The 17,189-nt window shown below is 39.9% G+C and overlaps 1 protein-coding gene across 1 annotated transcript in view; it reads right to left on the reverse strand.

The window, feature by feature from the left end:
- Positions 1 to 4,280: 4,280 nt before the first annotated feature.
- VAT1L (vesicle amine transport 1 like) overlaps positions 4,281 to 17,189 on the reverse strand; it is an 87,966-nt gene continuing 75,057 nt past the window's right edge. Inside the window, exons 8-9 of the mRNA XM_065416769.1 lie at positions 7,948 to 8,031; positions 4,281 to 4,379 (exon numbers count right to left, since the gene is read on the reverse strand). Coding sequence (XP_065272841.1) covers positions 4,281 to 4,379; positions 7,948 to 8,031 — 183 coding nt within the window. The remainder of the gene's footprint in view (positions 4,380 to 7,947; positions 8,032 to 17,189) is intronic.

Genomic DNA, 17,189 nt, shown 5'->3' on the forward strand with positions numbered 1-17,189 from the left:
TAAAAATATCTTATTACTTTCTGAAGGGAAAAAATTGCCTCTGTTGTTAATGTGCATGTGACAGATTTATGTTACCAATCTGCCTAGGGCTTCAGGTGATCAGGCTGAGGCCGCAGGATCGTTAGGGGAGGAGCTGAAGGAGCACACCAAGTGACTAAGTTTAAAGCTTTATTAATCAAATAACAGCAGTGAGTGCTGGGTACGCCCCACGTCACTCGGAGGAAGGAAGAAAGCGTTAGTGCCTGAGCCCTAACCCACTTTCAGACTCACACACGCACAGCCCAAGGCTGGCCAAGCCTGGGTGTAACGTAAGAAGAGGGGGGGAAGGGTAGACAAGAGTTCTATCCTGTGCATAGGCCATCTAGGGTCCGCTTTTGATCTCCGACTTGCTTCAGCTCTCGGGAGGGTTTTAAGCCCTGGGTTCTTCTGGGAGCAATTTTCGTCTAGGGACCTTCGCCCCCCTCTCCCCCCCCGTGCTCTTAGTACCAGTCCGAACTGGCCTTCCGCGGCTCTCTTAGTTTCCCCAAAACACACTGTCTTCAAGGTCGTGAGGCTGTTGTTTTCAGCTCACTGGCCTTCGCAACCTGTCTAGTTTTGCAACCTCGTCAGGTCTGTCTGGCTCAGTTCTCCTTTCTCACAAGCTTCTGGCTGCTTGACAGCAGGGAGCTTGTTTGTGTGTGTTGGCCTTGGGCTGCAGTTTCGTTCCTTATCTTCGAGCCTAGCTGGATCGTTGAGTTAATCCGTTCCTTTCTCCCTTCCTCCCCCTCGGCCTCTTGCAACCTGCAAAGGAACCTTTCACTCCACACTCATACCTTCAACTCTTCCCAAGATCCCTTCCCATGCATATATAAGCGTTAGCAATATACAATGCTGGTGCTTACCTGGGGGACCCCATGGGGGGGGCAATTTTTACTGTGACTGTGACATGCATGCCCAGATTTATCTCAATGCAATCTGAGAGAGAACATTCTGAAAGTTGGTGTTTACATGCTGTGAAAGTCACTGATTCCTCCCCCTAACACTTCACGAAAATGCTGCTGTGATAGTCTGACCTTTCTCACAGACTGTTAAAAACACCAATTCTTTGTAATATCATAGAACATTTTATGTCTGAGTTGTTACTGTTCCGTAAGGCAGTGTTTTCAGCTGGTTTTAATGACCCTGGTCCAGTGTATTTTGCAATAAAAATGTTCTTTTTCTTAACCTATCTTAATCTCCTCCCAAACAGGAGCAGTATACTAGAATGAGTGACGCCAGTCCAGGGTAATGCTATACGTAATATTTTATTTATATTTTTATGTAAACATAATTTGCTTTGTAGGCACAATATAACAAAAGCTCTAAAGCAACAAGACAATTAAACAACGTTTCAGTTCACTTCAATCAGACTTAAGTTAAAGAGAAGGTTTCACAGTTCCTTAAGGCAAAATTGAGAAATAATTTATTTCAAACCAATCAATTATCTAGAGAGAAGTTGTTTAACTGACAGAGTTAGCAAGTGGTAAATGCAAATGTTTGCTTAGACTGTGAGAGGGTTTTGTTCAGTAATAACAGCTAACTACTATCATTTTCTTCTGAATGGCCTATAACATGCCAGACAAAAGAGATGCCACCTTTTGTGAAGTTTCAGTAAATGCTTAGGGCTAGTGGGTCAAATTCTGCTCTCACAGCCCAATCCTGATTCCACTGACACTAATTGCAAAACTCCCATTAATTTCAATGGAAGCAGGACAGGATCTTCACTTAGTCCAGATTTACACCAGTGTAAGGGAGAGTAGAAGTTAGCCCATGTTGGGGAGGGTAGATCTGGAGGAAATTCATTGTATCCAGTGGAATTTCTCCAGCCCTTTAAGGTGGTGTTTTGGAGCTCGGAAACTGGCCCTAAATTGGCATGAGTTGCATCAGAAGTATTTTTGCCTCACTAAAATAACCAGAAAGAATGAGAAAAATGGTTTCTTTTGATCATTGTCCTCTACCATTTCTACAGATACTCTAGGAATGTTAATCTTTATTTGACTTGAAAGGAAATTTAAGTGCAGTCCCACCAAGACTGTGGTATTAACAGAAGAACTGGTTTGTTACTCTGCTTGCCCTAGTTATCTAAGGCCTTGGGAATGCCACTTTACTGCCAGCTCAGGGTTACTAGCAATATTGCTCAGTTTGGTGTCAAATGAAAAGTCATGAATTATGTTTTAAGTGTGTTGCAAGACAAAATTGCTATGGTAACTTTTAAACAAAGATACCCAACCATTTTTCTTACTGTTGTCATCGTATGTGACAAAAATTAAATGGCGATTACTTTAAAGGCTCAATTTAGCAGTCCCAATGCATGTAAAACTCTCACTGAATTCATTTGGTCTGCATTCTGATGGCAAACTTGGGCCTAATGTGGCACTAATACCTTAGATAAATACCGGCATGACAAGATGATACAATGATGCTGAAGTTCTGCATTAAATTCTATAAAAAACTGAAATTCTGTTTTGTATTTCAACAGCAGCTTTTTCTGTGGCATTTTTCTCTATAAACTATTTGGCTTTTTTCATTATTTGTAATTTTTTTTCAACCCACAGTAAACCCATTTAAAATGAACATTCTGCACAATTAACTAGTATTAGAGCAGCAACTGCATGAGCACAGAGTAAAGAGATGGACATTGCTACTCAGGGAGCATGGATTAAACAGGAAAAGAGGAAGAGGGGAGGGGGAAAAAAAAGAGAGAATCTTCTAAAAATCACACACAAAAGTCATCCAGACCTATCTTTCCCATCACATTGAGAAAAGCCTGAGAAACCCATTTTTCACTTTGATCACGACATAATACTGCTAGGTTTAGGAGATCAGTTAACTTGGCATTTGAGAGAAGTGTTTTCTTTTGTGAAAAAGATATTAAATCCAAAAGGGAATTGTCCGAATATGAAGTCTTGGACATGCCTTTACTGCTTCTATTGTGAGTGGCTGCAGTCATTAAAAAAAAAAAAGGACCATGGAAGAACTGAGTAGCTGCAACTTGGGTAAATGGAAGATAGGGACAAGCATATTTATTTCAGTGTCATATTTCGTTTTTGTTTCGATTAGTGAGAGGTAGATACACTACATGTTCTTAAGGGCTCGAGCCTGCAAACATTTCTACACATGACTAACTTTACGCAGGGGAACAGATCAGCAGCAGGATTACTCACCTGTGTAAAGTTATTCATGTGCATAAGTGCTGATGGAATTGAGGCCTAAGAGTTGTGATCAAATTGATTAATCTTTGTAGGAGTTCGGCCCCATTACTCAGCTTATTAGTCCACTAGTGATTTCAGAAGTGTAAACTCAGCCAACAAAATAACATCTATTCCATGCGCTGAACAATGATCCCAACTGTTAGCCAGCTTTTAAATATCACTAAGAATACGCTTGCTTCGGCTTTTGGACACAGCCAGCTCAAATTAAACCTTGGGAAGAGGTGCTGTTGAATCAACAGTAAATTTGGTAAGTTTCATATGGTTAAGAAGCACTGGGCAGAAAAAGTGGCCCATTGACTTTTCCTTGCAAGTAATATAAGGGAATGGTATTAGGGGGGTCAACAGTAAGCATGACACTTGGCACCATGCATCAATTTCCATTTAATTTGTAGTGCTGATGACTAATGTGGTTATACAACACTAATCAAAGCTGCTTAGTAATGACTTCCGGCATATTTTCTTTCAGACTCTACTATATATTATCTAGGTTTACAAATGAGGTATTTTTTAAAACTTAAGACAGAACTGTTTATGAGATGAAGTAGCACGATTCAGGGAAACAGAATTTGTCTTCTTTGCAGCCTCTTATTTGAGTCTCATAAAGAAATGCTATGTTTTGACCTTCTTTACTGAAAGTCCACAAACTGAAAGCCCTCCCTCTGATTACTGGAGAATACCAGACGATGGGCAGGGAATTAAAAAAAACAAATCTCCGAACTGAAAAAACATTACACAAATTCACATGAAGAAAGATGCCCATCTAAAATTACGCAGTACGTTAATAAGGCTTTTAGATAGGAAAAGAAAATCAATGGGACTCCTACAGACTGGCCGTCACACTATGGAATGTCATAATACTGCACTGGATGGGAATGGCACTTGAGTTCAAAACAACAATGATCAACGATTTATAGCTCAGCTGGCCGCAGACAAATACAACACACACTGTACTACAGCATTTGTTCACTGATGCACAGAATAGATTTCCCAGTCTTGTTCCCTTCAACTCAATCAATCTTTCTGTTTTCCCCCATCCCGCATTCTTAAGGGTTACTGGATGAATGGCATGCGTTCTTTATTCTCATTGTCCCCTTCATGGTCCTCCTCCTCTTCTCCTGCTTCACTTGTCTCTGTGCTGTCATTGGCCATCTGTGAACAAAATGAAGGAAATCACAATGTTTATGGTGGTTTTTCAGCTATTTTTATTTTAGCTTGACTCACCTGATAAAGTGACATTAAAAAAAAAGAAAACTGTTACAAACTGAAAATGCACATTCTATCTGTGCAAAAAGATTGGTCTGTTGTACATCAATTTCAGTGTAAGAACATAAACCATTCTCCAAAGGATTGAATTATTTATCAGGAGCTGCTATGTACGACATTTGTGCAATTGGGTTTGATGTGTGTATTGGTAGCAAAATAACATCAAGGCTCCCATATATGAAAGAAAATGTGTGGGAGGGTCACAAAGTGCATCCATCATGTGTTTTATGAATCCTTCAGAATCTGTTGCCTCACAAAAGCAAATAGCAAGATACTTTGTTGAGTGTTAATAGATGGCATCCGGTCCTACAAATATTCAAGCAGGCACAGTGTCTTAGGAAACCACAGAATGGTTATTTGTTTTGTATAAAAACAAATATAGGACCAATTTTTATAGGACCACTGGGCATGTGAATGTACGTATACTTGCTGCCATAGGATAAATAGGTACTGAATCAACATCATTACAGTGAAAATACAATGTAATTTAATGGTGGAACAGATGCTAGATTTCTATTGTGTAGTGCAGGAACTTCTTCAGGTTGTAGATAACCACACAAAATATTAATCCATAGTAGTATTTAAAGAGCACAGCTTCTTTTTTCCAGATGAGAATGGTTATTATATGCTGTGTAAATAGCAAAGATGCAACAGATGCTTACATTGCATCTTTCCAATTTGACTGAGGTCAAACAGGCATAAACAGAATTGTAGTCATTTTACATGTTCCATGAGAAATCCTTGTTGCATTCATCTGCATAGACCATGGATACTGAATTTTCTTGCTAACTAAGACAATCCTACTTAGTACATGGTGAAATCCTCATTTGACTTTATAGGTATTTTCTAAACCTGTATGAAATAAGGAATTAAAAACCAAACATTAATAGCATCAAGCTTTGATTTAGTTTTCTGCCTATAGATCACAATAATCCACAATGGAGAGTTCATTAGTAGGCTCAGCCTCAGAGGGGTGTATTGCATGTCATGTCAGCCTCAGAGGGGTGTACTGCATGAGGGTACCAATAAGTTAATTATGCATGCCCTGGAATGGCTTATTGCAGTAAGAACCTGACTCCTTAATTTCACAATAAACAACTTACTTGGAAACATATTTGGGGAAAGAAGGCAGTTTTACTATGTATTATTCTTTGAAAACCAGAAGAATAAGAGGTAACCCTGGGGAAAATGGCTACAATCACTTTTCCCCTACTGCTCTGAATATATTTGTGGATTATTGTTTCTAACTTATTTCTCTCTTTTTGGAGTTCCTTGGCCCATTTGGATCCCTTCATCCCACTCCTGATGCCAAAGTCCAGTACAGCTAAATACTTACCTTCAGAGTAGCAGATGAGTTTGCAATAGTATTGCTCTATTGCAGGGGTCGGCAACGTTGGCACGTGGCTCGCCAGGGTAAGCACCCTGGCGGGCCGGGCCAGTTTTATTTACCTGCTGACGCGGCAGGTTCGGCCGATCGCGGCCCCCACTGGCAGCGGTTCGCCATCCCGGGCCAATGGGGGCGGCGAGAAGCGGCGCGGGCGAGCGATGTGCTGGCCGCGGCTTCTCGCCGCCCCCATTGGCCCGGGATGGCGAACCGCGGCCAGTGGGGGCCGCGATCGGCCGAACCTGCCGCGTCAGCAGGTAAATAAAACTGGCCCGGCCCGCCAGGGTGCTTACCCTGGCGAGCCGCGTGCCAAACGTCGCCGACCCCTGCTCTATTGTTATGAATTAGAACAGAATCATGAAATACTCTAGTGTTCATACTGCAGTTTGGGTTCCCTAACTTAGGACAATGAATAACTATAAACTCTGGAGGGGAAAAAAAAGGAGTCCAGCCAAAATTATAGCTGCTCTATTAGATTGTTGCTAGCTCTTGAAACCCCATGGAAATGAAATGAAATAAATAAATAAACGCAACCTTATTTTAATGGACACACAAGTGACATTATGAAATTCCTCATATTTCTGAATGAATTCCCTTCAGTGTTTTTGAAAATAGATCACATATCCTCTCACTTTCTAAGTCTGTAGCTTCCACAGACACTAATGGCAATTAGGCATGTGCATTATCAAGAGAATAGATGGCTTAATATGTATTAATGCAGTGTTGGAGACTCCTCCTCTTTTCTCACTCTTTATTGCTCTGCTGTGTTTTACAGTTTTAGGGCTCAATTGAGTGTCTGGTGTCAAATAGTGTCTGGTTTCCATGTGTGAGACTCCAATAGCCTTTAAGTCAGGTTTCCTGCTGCCTTGTGAGGGTTATATACAGTATTAAGTAACTTGTGGTCAATTTTAGAGCACATCCAAACCACCTCTCTCCAAATGGGGAGAACTTCAGATCTGAATCCAAACTGTGCATTTTAGACCCATCTCTAGTTAATTTGTTCCTGCTTTTCTTCTATTACTCTTTCCAATGTAAACAGCCAAAGTTTGGGCTTGATCCTTCTGACTTCCCTCTACCAAATATTTCTCTGTAACCTTTCACTCTCAGCATCTTGATGTGCTGGGCTCAGTCTGAACACAACATTTAGTTTCAGTAGATCCATCATGTTCATTCTCTCTCAGGCGCTGCCCAGTAACAAGTACAATTATCATTACATTAAAGCTTACAAGGCATGACGTTACCCAAAATATCAGCATACCTGGCATTTTCAACAGAGTTTAAAGAAATCACTAGCTGGTTCCTACCCAAGACACATCCTGTCCTTTATATGGCACTGGGAAGGCAATTCTGCAGATATGCAGGTTTTAAGGGGAGTACTCTCTTGTGTTTATAGGTAAAGATAAGTTGATTTGGTCTGTTTGGCTTCAATCCATTGCATTATCTCCACTAATGTAGCATTCTAGTATTACATGGAACAGCTATTTGTTTTCCATCAGAGACAGAAATAGATGCTGTGTTCTTTTTTTCCCCCCCAATCAAAGTAATCCAATAAGATTTTCCAGAAGCAATACTGGCTTATATTTTGAGAGACAGAGATGACCATTTTACCTATGAAATGAACTGCTGTGGCTATTTACTGCAAATCTCTTTCAGAACAAGAACTACAATTTGTACTGTACCTTACGATACAAATTAAAGATTAACAGAGGGTCCTGTGGCACCTTTAAGACTAACAGAAGTATTGGGAGCATAAGCTTTCGTGGGTAAGAACCTCACTTCTTCACTTGCATCTGAAGAAGTGAGGTTCTTACCCACGAAAGCTTATGCTCCCAATACTTCTGTTAGTCTTAAAGGTGCCACAGGACCCTCTGTTGCTTTTTACAGATTCAGACTAACACGGCTACCCCTCTGATACTTGAAATTAAAGATTGTGATTGTTGGTTTTGATTTTGTCTCTTTAGGTGATATATATCTGGTAGAAAACCACAGGCAAAATAATTAACTCAGAGTTGTTGACACACTGTAATTTGTATGATAACAGTTGTTATATACTCAGTGCTTTTCACTCACCAGCGGAGTGGGTGCCTTCTCCACATCCAGAATAAGTTTTCCTATATTGCCCCTGTCATGGATTCTCTGCATGGCCTCCTTCACCTGTAAGACAAAAAATGTTAAATTCCAAGGATGTAGTAATTCAGAAACCAGAATTTTATATTCATACTAAAGTGATAGCTATTCTCCATGATGCTCATGTTGTCCCTTATAAAGAAAAATGAGGAGAACTAGCCAGGAAATAGTTTCCCCATCCTGTGACTTCGTAAACTGTTCCTGTTCTTCATTGGGACACAACAGAGACCTGTCAATTTTTTCATTCAAAAACCAGAGAGAGACCTCTGCCAGAATAGCCAATAGTCCAGTGTTCAAGGCACTCACTGGGGATGTAGGAGGGTTCAAGTCCCTTCTCCAAACAGGCAGAACATGGATTTGAAACCAGGTTTTCTACAGCCCAGGCAAGTGTCCTAACCAGTGGGCCATTAGATATTCTGAGGTGACCTTTTCTCTCACTGGCTGTTCCCTCTGGTTTTGACCAGAAATTCCATCATGGACCTGAAAGGCCCTTCTGATTTAAGTTTCATCAAACCCAGTACATTCCCGTATAAAGTTTTAATGAATTGACATAACAAACACCACCAACAAAAACCAAACAAAAATGTTTTGTCAAAAAGTTCCCGGCCAGCTCTAAAAAATTATATGTTTGGCACTGTCTGTTTAGATTATAAATACTTGGGCCCAGGGATTCTCTTTTGTATTGCACCTAACACAGTGGGACCTCTGTCTTGATCAGGGTCTCTAGGTGCTAGTTTAATACAAATAACAAATTATACTATGGTCACCTGAACTGCAAACTAATGCAAGTAGTGATCAGCCAGTAATTCCCAACAAAAAGTTCATTCTGCCTCTTTTTCTCTTCGCAGAATATCTGTGAGCAGACTGTTTTCACTGAATGTATTCATTACAGGAATATATTCAACTACTATATTTTCAATTAGTCTGTCATGGTTTTCAATGAATACCTTTTTTGCATGCGGGAACAATGCTATATACACTACACCAAATGCATGGCTGTGGCTAATGCCATAATTTAACCCCTTAGTGCATGAGCAATGTGCATTTCCAATTTTTTGTGTGTGTCCTTCAGATACCACTGGAAAAAAAGACATTTACCAGCTGAATGTAATTAGTACGTGTGAGAAAGGAACAAAAAACCCTCAGCTCACCAGTGCGTTGGAGAGGAGCTTATTTTGATGTATGAAGTTTCAGAACTCATGGGAGCTGTGTGTTGATGAAATGGAATACTGTGTGTGTGTTTGTTTTACTGGCTATTTGATGCATAAAATGTAGACATTATTTAATAGTCGAGGATTGGAAGAGGGGTAGACACTTCCCTCACTTTAATCCTGGGAAATTTCAGTAACTGTGAACATTGCATATAAAGGGTGTTTCATATCATTGTCACTTCATTTTTTTTTGCCAGAACAATGGGATGTGTTGAGGCAAGAACGTAAAACACAGAATTATATGTTATTAAGATCTACCACCTGTGACATAGCTTTATTCCATTATTAAACTGGTTAGCATGGAAGTTTACAACTAAACATTGCTCCATGAACAAATAAACCCTGGACTACATTTAAGGGCATAAATCAGGACCTGGATACTTAGCATGGTCAGTTAGGGCCCAAATATGGATGTAGATACTTAACTTTAGACATCTTGACTTGGCTCTTTAAAAGTGCCTAAGACAGTAAGGCTACCAACTTCTACTGAAATCCAATGAGAGCCGGACCCCTAAATCCCTTATTAAATGCCACCCCAATGTTTGAAAATTGGAACCAATGAACCCTCAGTTCTGCAACCCAAGTGTTGCCCAATGGTGCCCTACATTAGAAAATGCTGGACTTTAAAAATCTGTGAGAACATGAATGAATACGTACATTTATAATGTAAACAAATGTACTACTAATATGAGAGGCTTTCCAATTAAGGACCCTGCTGTAACTTAATTTTGGAAATCTTCCCTCTTTTCAGGAATCCCTGATGCTTTCACCAAAAGGTAGACTGTTGACTTTTTAAATGGTGTAAATAGAACCACACGGACTTTTATGAAATAACTATATAGTGATCAGTAAGCCCAGTTATCCTGTTAACCTTTCTGTACTGAACAGGATACATTCTGTGAGCCTAGGAATTCTTTTCAGAAAATATTCTTTTAAGAACAACCAACAGAGTCCCTAAAGAAGAAGCAGTTTCTTTTAAAAAAAAAAAACCTTTTCAGCTAAATCTAGTCTTTAAAAGGTTACAGAAAATATAAATAATCCAAATGAATAGGACAGAACTGAAGGAACCAGCAAACACATTTGCCCACCAGTTGAAACTTATCACCAGAAATGTCATGCTGAAAGCAAGGGCACACAACATTTATTATCATCTGCACCATCTCACATTAAGTGAGGCAAATTTGAGAAAATGTGCTTTCCCAGCATTTTTTTTTCATGCACAGTATCAGGTTTAAGACTCTGGAGAAAGGTTCAGGTGTGTTTCTAGGATACCCTTAAGTAGCTTGCAAATGCAAACAGCAGGCGAGAGGAGAAGGGAACATTACAATTTCTAAAAACAATATTGGATATGGGATCCAGGTGGAGCAATTAAGAATAATATTTAAAAAAAAACCCACTTGACCAAAAGTTTGAAAGAGCTGCTACAATTTCACACTCTAAAATCTGTACATGAGAATGTTATTTGTAACTTGCTTGCCTAGCCAATGGGCCTGGTTCTGCCCTTCGCTGTATCAATGCAATTCCATTTGCTACACAGTATCTGAATCAAGCTTCTGTAAAATGCATGCAAGTAGAAGACTTTGCAGTGTATGGGTGCCAAAAGTTCATATTTGTTAAATAAGTCTGCGGCAGCTTGTTTCCTCAAGGTGCTAGGAAAAGAAAATCCAAACCATTCTTTGCCAATAGATCTCACTGCTGTTGATATTTATTATAACAGTTATTCAAATGAGAGCAATCTGTACTGATGCCTCTCTATTGCACGTCAGTGCATCCTGGTGACATTCACTCCAAATCAGAGGTCCCATGCCTTATTTATCACGTCACCCCATTTGAGTTGCATCCTCTGGGCTTGAGTTTAAGTGGGGCTTAAGTGATAAAGAGGGTCTAATACAGATTCTCTGAACTCTGGTTGAATTTCATCCACAGGGCCTGTATCATTAGCTCCAGCAAGGAACTGCTGGAGTTGTGTAGCATTCAGAGGCCAAGCAGACTTTCTTGTCCCTAAATTACTGGTCACTGCTCATGCTGTGTGTTTGCCGTTTGTATTTGTCAACTCAGAAAGTCAAAATAGACAAATAAGATTCACTTTAGTTTTTGTGGTTTAGTCAATTTCATTTTCTGCTTCTTGTGCATTAGCACAGTGATAGAGTGTTTGGGTTGCAGACACTGCAAGGGAATGTTTACTTACTTTAAAATGGTTTCCATTGAAATAAGGAAGCCATAGAAACATTCCAATAGGCTTGCTTTCATACAACCTACACTTTGGGCCCAATTTGACCTGAGCATGTTTGGTGCTTAAACTACCACTGTGGTATTGATTTTAGCCCCAAGAGGCTCAACAGAGACACAATGACCACCACAGAGGCATTACACAGCTCAGAACTGGCACCAAATAAACATTTCCACACATTCGAGGAGAATAAGAAAAGGCTGCCATGGCCAATGCTGCTGTAAAGAAGCACAGTGCCTTGTGAATATGAAGCATGTCCTCCTGTGTAGCAGGAAGAGATACTGATGAGTAGGAAACTGCAATAAAACGAATCCCTGGAGTTCTTTCATATCAGTCCAGCCTGATGGAGACCTATTTCCCTCTTGCTCCCCACTCCAAGAACTATAGGGGGAGAGCAGAGGGAGGATGAATGTGCATAGTGGGATGGTAGATGTAGGTGAGGGAGGGTATTGAAGGCTAAATCATGATTGTAGCTGGGAAGGGCTGTGTTGGTGGTAATATGCATGTGAGCAGCCATAACTGTTTTTAACAAAGTTTTTGTTTATTTAATTTACACACACACACACACACACACACACACACACACACACACACACACACACACACACACAGAGTCATCTCGTATCATCCTTTTTAAAGCAGAACTCCTTAATGAGGCCTAGATAGGAACAATTTAAAATAAATTCACAAAACTGCCTAAGAGATGGCCTGCGGTGAAAGAGCCTATCCCAGTATATTTTCCTGTGGGGGATGTTATGGTTGGGAGCTTAGAGCTGCTGCTGTTGGATCAAAGCCATTTCTGTCCATCTGTATTGTGTAGCATGCTGAGAAGAGCAACACTTACTGCCAATGGACCTTGGTAGAAGAGGAAGGGCAGAAATGCATTTGCATTAAAGGTCAGAGGATGTTCTGAAATAGGTTTCATGACAGCTGTGTTCTTTGGAGCTTTAGGGTTTGACAGCTGCATCAAATCTTCTCCAAGACCACCATGTTGTCTCGGTTAAGACACTCCATAAAAACACAGAGCTGTTTGATGTGGTGTCCTGTTCACTATTTGTTATTATCCGTTTCTTTTTAATAACTTCACATCCCCCGAAATCTTTTCACTACGAATTATACCCACCATAGCTGAACGATCAATCCGGAATTTGGGACCTCTTTACTCATCCAAGTCAAGGCAATTATCTTAATCAACAACTGCAGCTTGTGGAAAACTGCCTGATTTAATACTCTCATCTCCTGCCAAATTAGATTTCCTCTTTCTTCTTGTGAAGAAGTTCAGCAACACGTTATGTCACTGAGTCCTCAGATGTTATTTATACAAAGAAGCACTCCAAAAAAATTAGATGAGACACCATCCAAACTGAAAGCAGAAAAGTGAATGGGAAATCCAGACTGGCCAGATGTCTTAGGTCCTGGAGTTTTGGGATTGACCAGTAGACATTGTTTGTGATTTTGAATAGCTAAGCTCTACATTTCTTCAAAGAGAAGAATGGATGCTGCTACATTTTAAAAACAGGATTCCTAATTTAGAAAATCCATTTGGTGGATAGGTTTGCTCTCTGCGACATTTAAAAAACTAGACTTCACCAAGTGCTGGAAAAATGTCCTCTAGTGAAGAATCCAGCATGACAGGAGGTTAGATTAGATCAGCAACTTGCTCTTTTTCCGTCTCTAATTCCTATGATTATATACAAAACCATGGACTTTTAAAAACAGTTAATATTATTTTCTATATATACAATGCTCCCATAATACTGGTTCACAGCTGTCTGGCTTTCCTACTGGACTGCTGATCGCAGTGGGTCATTAATGCTTCATTTTGCTTCCAGTCACCCCAGGCAAGGATGTGAGTGCTAATGAGAATTCTGACCATGATTGATTGTGTCAACAGCTGTATGCAAACACAGAAGCTATGCTGCACCACATGGCAACTGTGAGCAGGATGCTGCTCAGCTTCCCTGTGCCAAAAACCAAAACCCTTTAATTAATAAAACCCTTATATTGCACATGGTGACCATCTCTGATCCCTTACACGAGCAATAAAAAGAATAAATCACACACAGATCCACTATGGCTCAGGCCAAATCCCATGTGTAGGCCTTTATGTGGTTGATTTTTTGGATGAACATTGGCCAGTCAATTCACCTGTTTTGGTATGCTCTGAAGATGTAGGGAAAAGATTAGCATGATTCAAAGAATTACTCTAACATTTGACTACATTATGAAAACTGAGAGTCCAGCATGTGCTGATGCCTTAAGATATGAGGAACTTGAGATCGTTTTGGAGTAATTAATCATGTATCTTGTCGACATTAATAGGATTAACATATCCATGGTAGCTAATGCCAGAATACACCACAGTGGAAGGCACAGTAATTAAACAGTAATTGAACAGCTCTAACTTCAAAACCTCCACAGGAGGTTTCAAAAGTATATATATTTTAAAACAGTTATAATTACAATAACAGCAAATGTTTTACTGTGCCATAATTGACAGAGATCCAAGCATGTTGTCTAATGAAAATAAATACATATTTTACATACAGCTCTTTAAAGATCTAGTAGAAATGGAAAGTATTGTTGGTTACTGTACATTTCCTTCTAACAATGATACTTTGAATTTGTTGGATTACCTGTTAGAGCAAAGGGAAAATTATTACTGTATCCCATTAGCTGTGCTAAAGCCCAGTGGCAAAGCAGACTCTTACTTTTGAACTGCAATAGTTCTTTTTCATTAAAAATGCACACTACCACATAATAACCACACATTATTTTTCTCCAGCGACTAGGATAGTGATGTATATTATGGGACTCTGGGATAGTTTTATTGTAATCACTCTTTAATTAGTGCCTTGAAAGCAATTATACATGAAAACAAATTAAGAACTAAGCAAAAAAAGTTACAATTAAAAGTAAAAAGTCAGAATTTAGGAGGTGATGGACAACTATGTAACTGGTTATTTAAAGGCACTCCCATGAATAAACAACTTGAGTATGACCATTTACGGTTCCTATATCTAACTGTTTCTTCATCTATCTGAACATGAATAAAAATATGGAATCCATTTCTGCTGAGAAATAAATGAATTTTTAAAAGGCTGCTGAAGTAATAATCTTGTTCTACTTTATTGCTATCAGTTCTAAAATGAGACTGTAATACAACTAAGGAACCAAATCACTTGTATTCATTCCACCTCTTTTAGGAATCGCGCTATATCAGTGTTGCTGCCTAAGTATGATTTTATTAATAATGTCCATCTGCAATTAGTGAGGCCTGCAGAACTGCAGCACCTGATTCATATGGAATGCATATCTTCATGAGAAGAAGTTCAAGGTTAAATATGATGATTGGTTAGCTGCAGTCACCCAAATTAGACAATTAGTAGTTTCATTTTCTGATTTTTAAGAAGTAGTTGCAACAAAATAATATACATATATAAATCATTTCAGCAACTCTACAATCATGGAAAATGAGGAATGTCACCATTAGAGGAAGTAACTTTTTTATCTACTATCAAATTATGAGAATTATACATACGGTGATCAGTTTGTAACTTAATTTAGTTTTAACCTTGCATTCTCAGGGTCCTTGGCAGGGCTGGTTGAAAATGTTCCATTGAAATTCAGTGAAAACCCATTTGTCTGTGTAACAAAATATGTTGCAGAAATTGTCTGCTTTCCTTGAAAATTTTGGATTTTTGTTGGAAAACTGTTCGGGGTTTTTTGGGGCATTTTTCAGCTGCAAAATTTCAGTTTTTGGTTTTCTCAGTGTAGTTTTTTGATGAAAAGCTGAAATTTTCCACTGACAAATTTGACAAAAAACAAGGACTTCTTTTCATTAACATGAGGTTGGTTTTTTTGCAGAACCAGCCCCATGCCCCAATCCCACATTTTCCATCCAGCTCTAGACTTTGGTTCTGTCCTTGTACTACTTATGGATCAATCTTTCAGTGTGCTGAGCTCCTTCAACTGCTACTAATTCAGTGGGAATTCAGGGCGCTGTGTACCTTGCAGATGATACTTCATTAATGCACTTTGGTGAGATCCCAATTCAGGAAAATGCTTAAGCGCTTGCTTAAATCTCAACTTCAAGCACATGCTTAAGCAGCCTTCCTGAATAGGGACGCTTTCCTGAATCTGGTTCTAATAGTTTAAGGCAGTGGTTCCCAAACTTGTTCCGCCGCTTGTTCAGGGAAAGACCCGGTGGGCCGGGCCGGTTTGTTTACCTGCCGTGTCCGCAGGTTCCCAGTGCTGTTGGAAGTGGCATGGGCTGAGGGACGTACTGGCCGCTGCTTCCAGCAGCTCCCATTGGCCTGGAGCAGCGAACCGCGGCCACTGGGAGCTGCGATCGGCCGAACCTGAGGATGCAGCAGGTAAACAAACCGGCCCGGCCCGCCAAGGGCTTTCCCTGCACAAGCGGCGGAACAAGCTTGGGAATCACTGGTTTAAGGACATCTTATGCCTGGAGCAAATAATCCAAAATCATGCTTCAACTGTCTGTTGTTTTACTCCATCTCTGCCTCTTTATTTTCTATCCCCTCAAATCTGTCAGCTATTCTCCATTTTGAAAACAAGACCCAGCAGTAATCTCTGTTGAGGTGCTCATTGATGTTTGCTAATATTCAGTTTCCTTTGGAATTTCATTAAGTGCGCACAGTCATTACAGTATAACTAAAGCAATTTACTTGCTACATATATAATAAATGTTTAATAATTTGTTATCCAAATGGAAAAAAATATGTTTCTAATTATCTCCTGTATCATTTTGCAGTGTGGAAATTAAGTGCAGCTTTCCTGTGAAACGATGAGTAATGCAACATAATTATCAAGTGTGTCTTGCAAAAATCCTCTTTTGAATATTATTTGAATCAATAGGCTCCATTTATGCTACACAGCTCAAATTAAGAAACAAGCCTTTGGGAAGTTAAAGAAATCTCAGTGTAGCTGAATGCAGAAACATATTCAAGTCAAAGTAGTACCAGGCACCATTTGAACATTAAACTGCTCCCTGTGACAACATAACACCCGCGGGGGCTTTATATCCATGTTAGTAATGTGGATGCTCGGTACAGAGACAACAAATGCAACATACCATGGGGAAAATCTTACCCTGTGGGAACATTAAAATAAAATGGTTTCAACATCCTAAAAAAACTGATCAGCTCAACAGTAACATATATTTTATAAAACTTATTTTGGGGGATGTCTACACTGCATCTGGGAACTCAGGCTCTGAAGCTTGGGGGGGTGAGTTTGAGAGCCCAAGCTCCCACCCAAGCTGCAATGTCGAAGCACTGTCTAGACACCTATTTTCAGAGGGCTTGTGCAAGCTCTGCTAGCACAAGTCTGTGGACCGGGGCTGGGACGCTTTCTCCCAGATACAGTGTAGACGTGCCCAGTAAGACCGTGTATATCCTTTATGAAAACAGAATCTGGGATAGGAGGCTATTGGTACAGAGGAATGATTCAATATGCTTTTCCCTCCATCTGGGCAAACCCCAGCCAATGGCTCAAAATGACATCTATTATAAGGTTATAAGTTTCCGTCTTTAAACCTTTCATGTGCTTCTCCCTCCATACACACCTCTTCCTACAAGAAGGCATGTTTACTTTGGGTTGGGGAGGACTTTTGTGCTGGTTGTCTATATTGGTGATTTCATTTCCTGGGTCCCCCTGGTGTAGGTTATTCTTTGGGAGGTGGCTGGAGAGAAACCCAAATAGAGGATAGGAATCCCTCTTTC

Source organism: Emys orbicularis, chromosome 14, assembly GCF_028017835.1.
Source record: "Emys orbicularis isolate rEmyOrb1 chromosome 14, rEmyOrb1.hap1, whole genome shotgun sequence".
Lineage (NCBI taxonomy): Eukaryota > Metazoa > Chordata > Testudines > Emydidae > Emys > Emys orbicularis.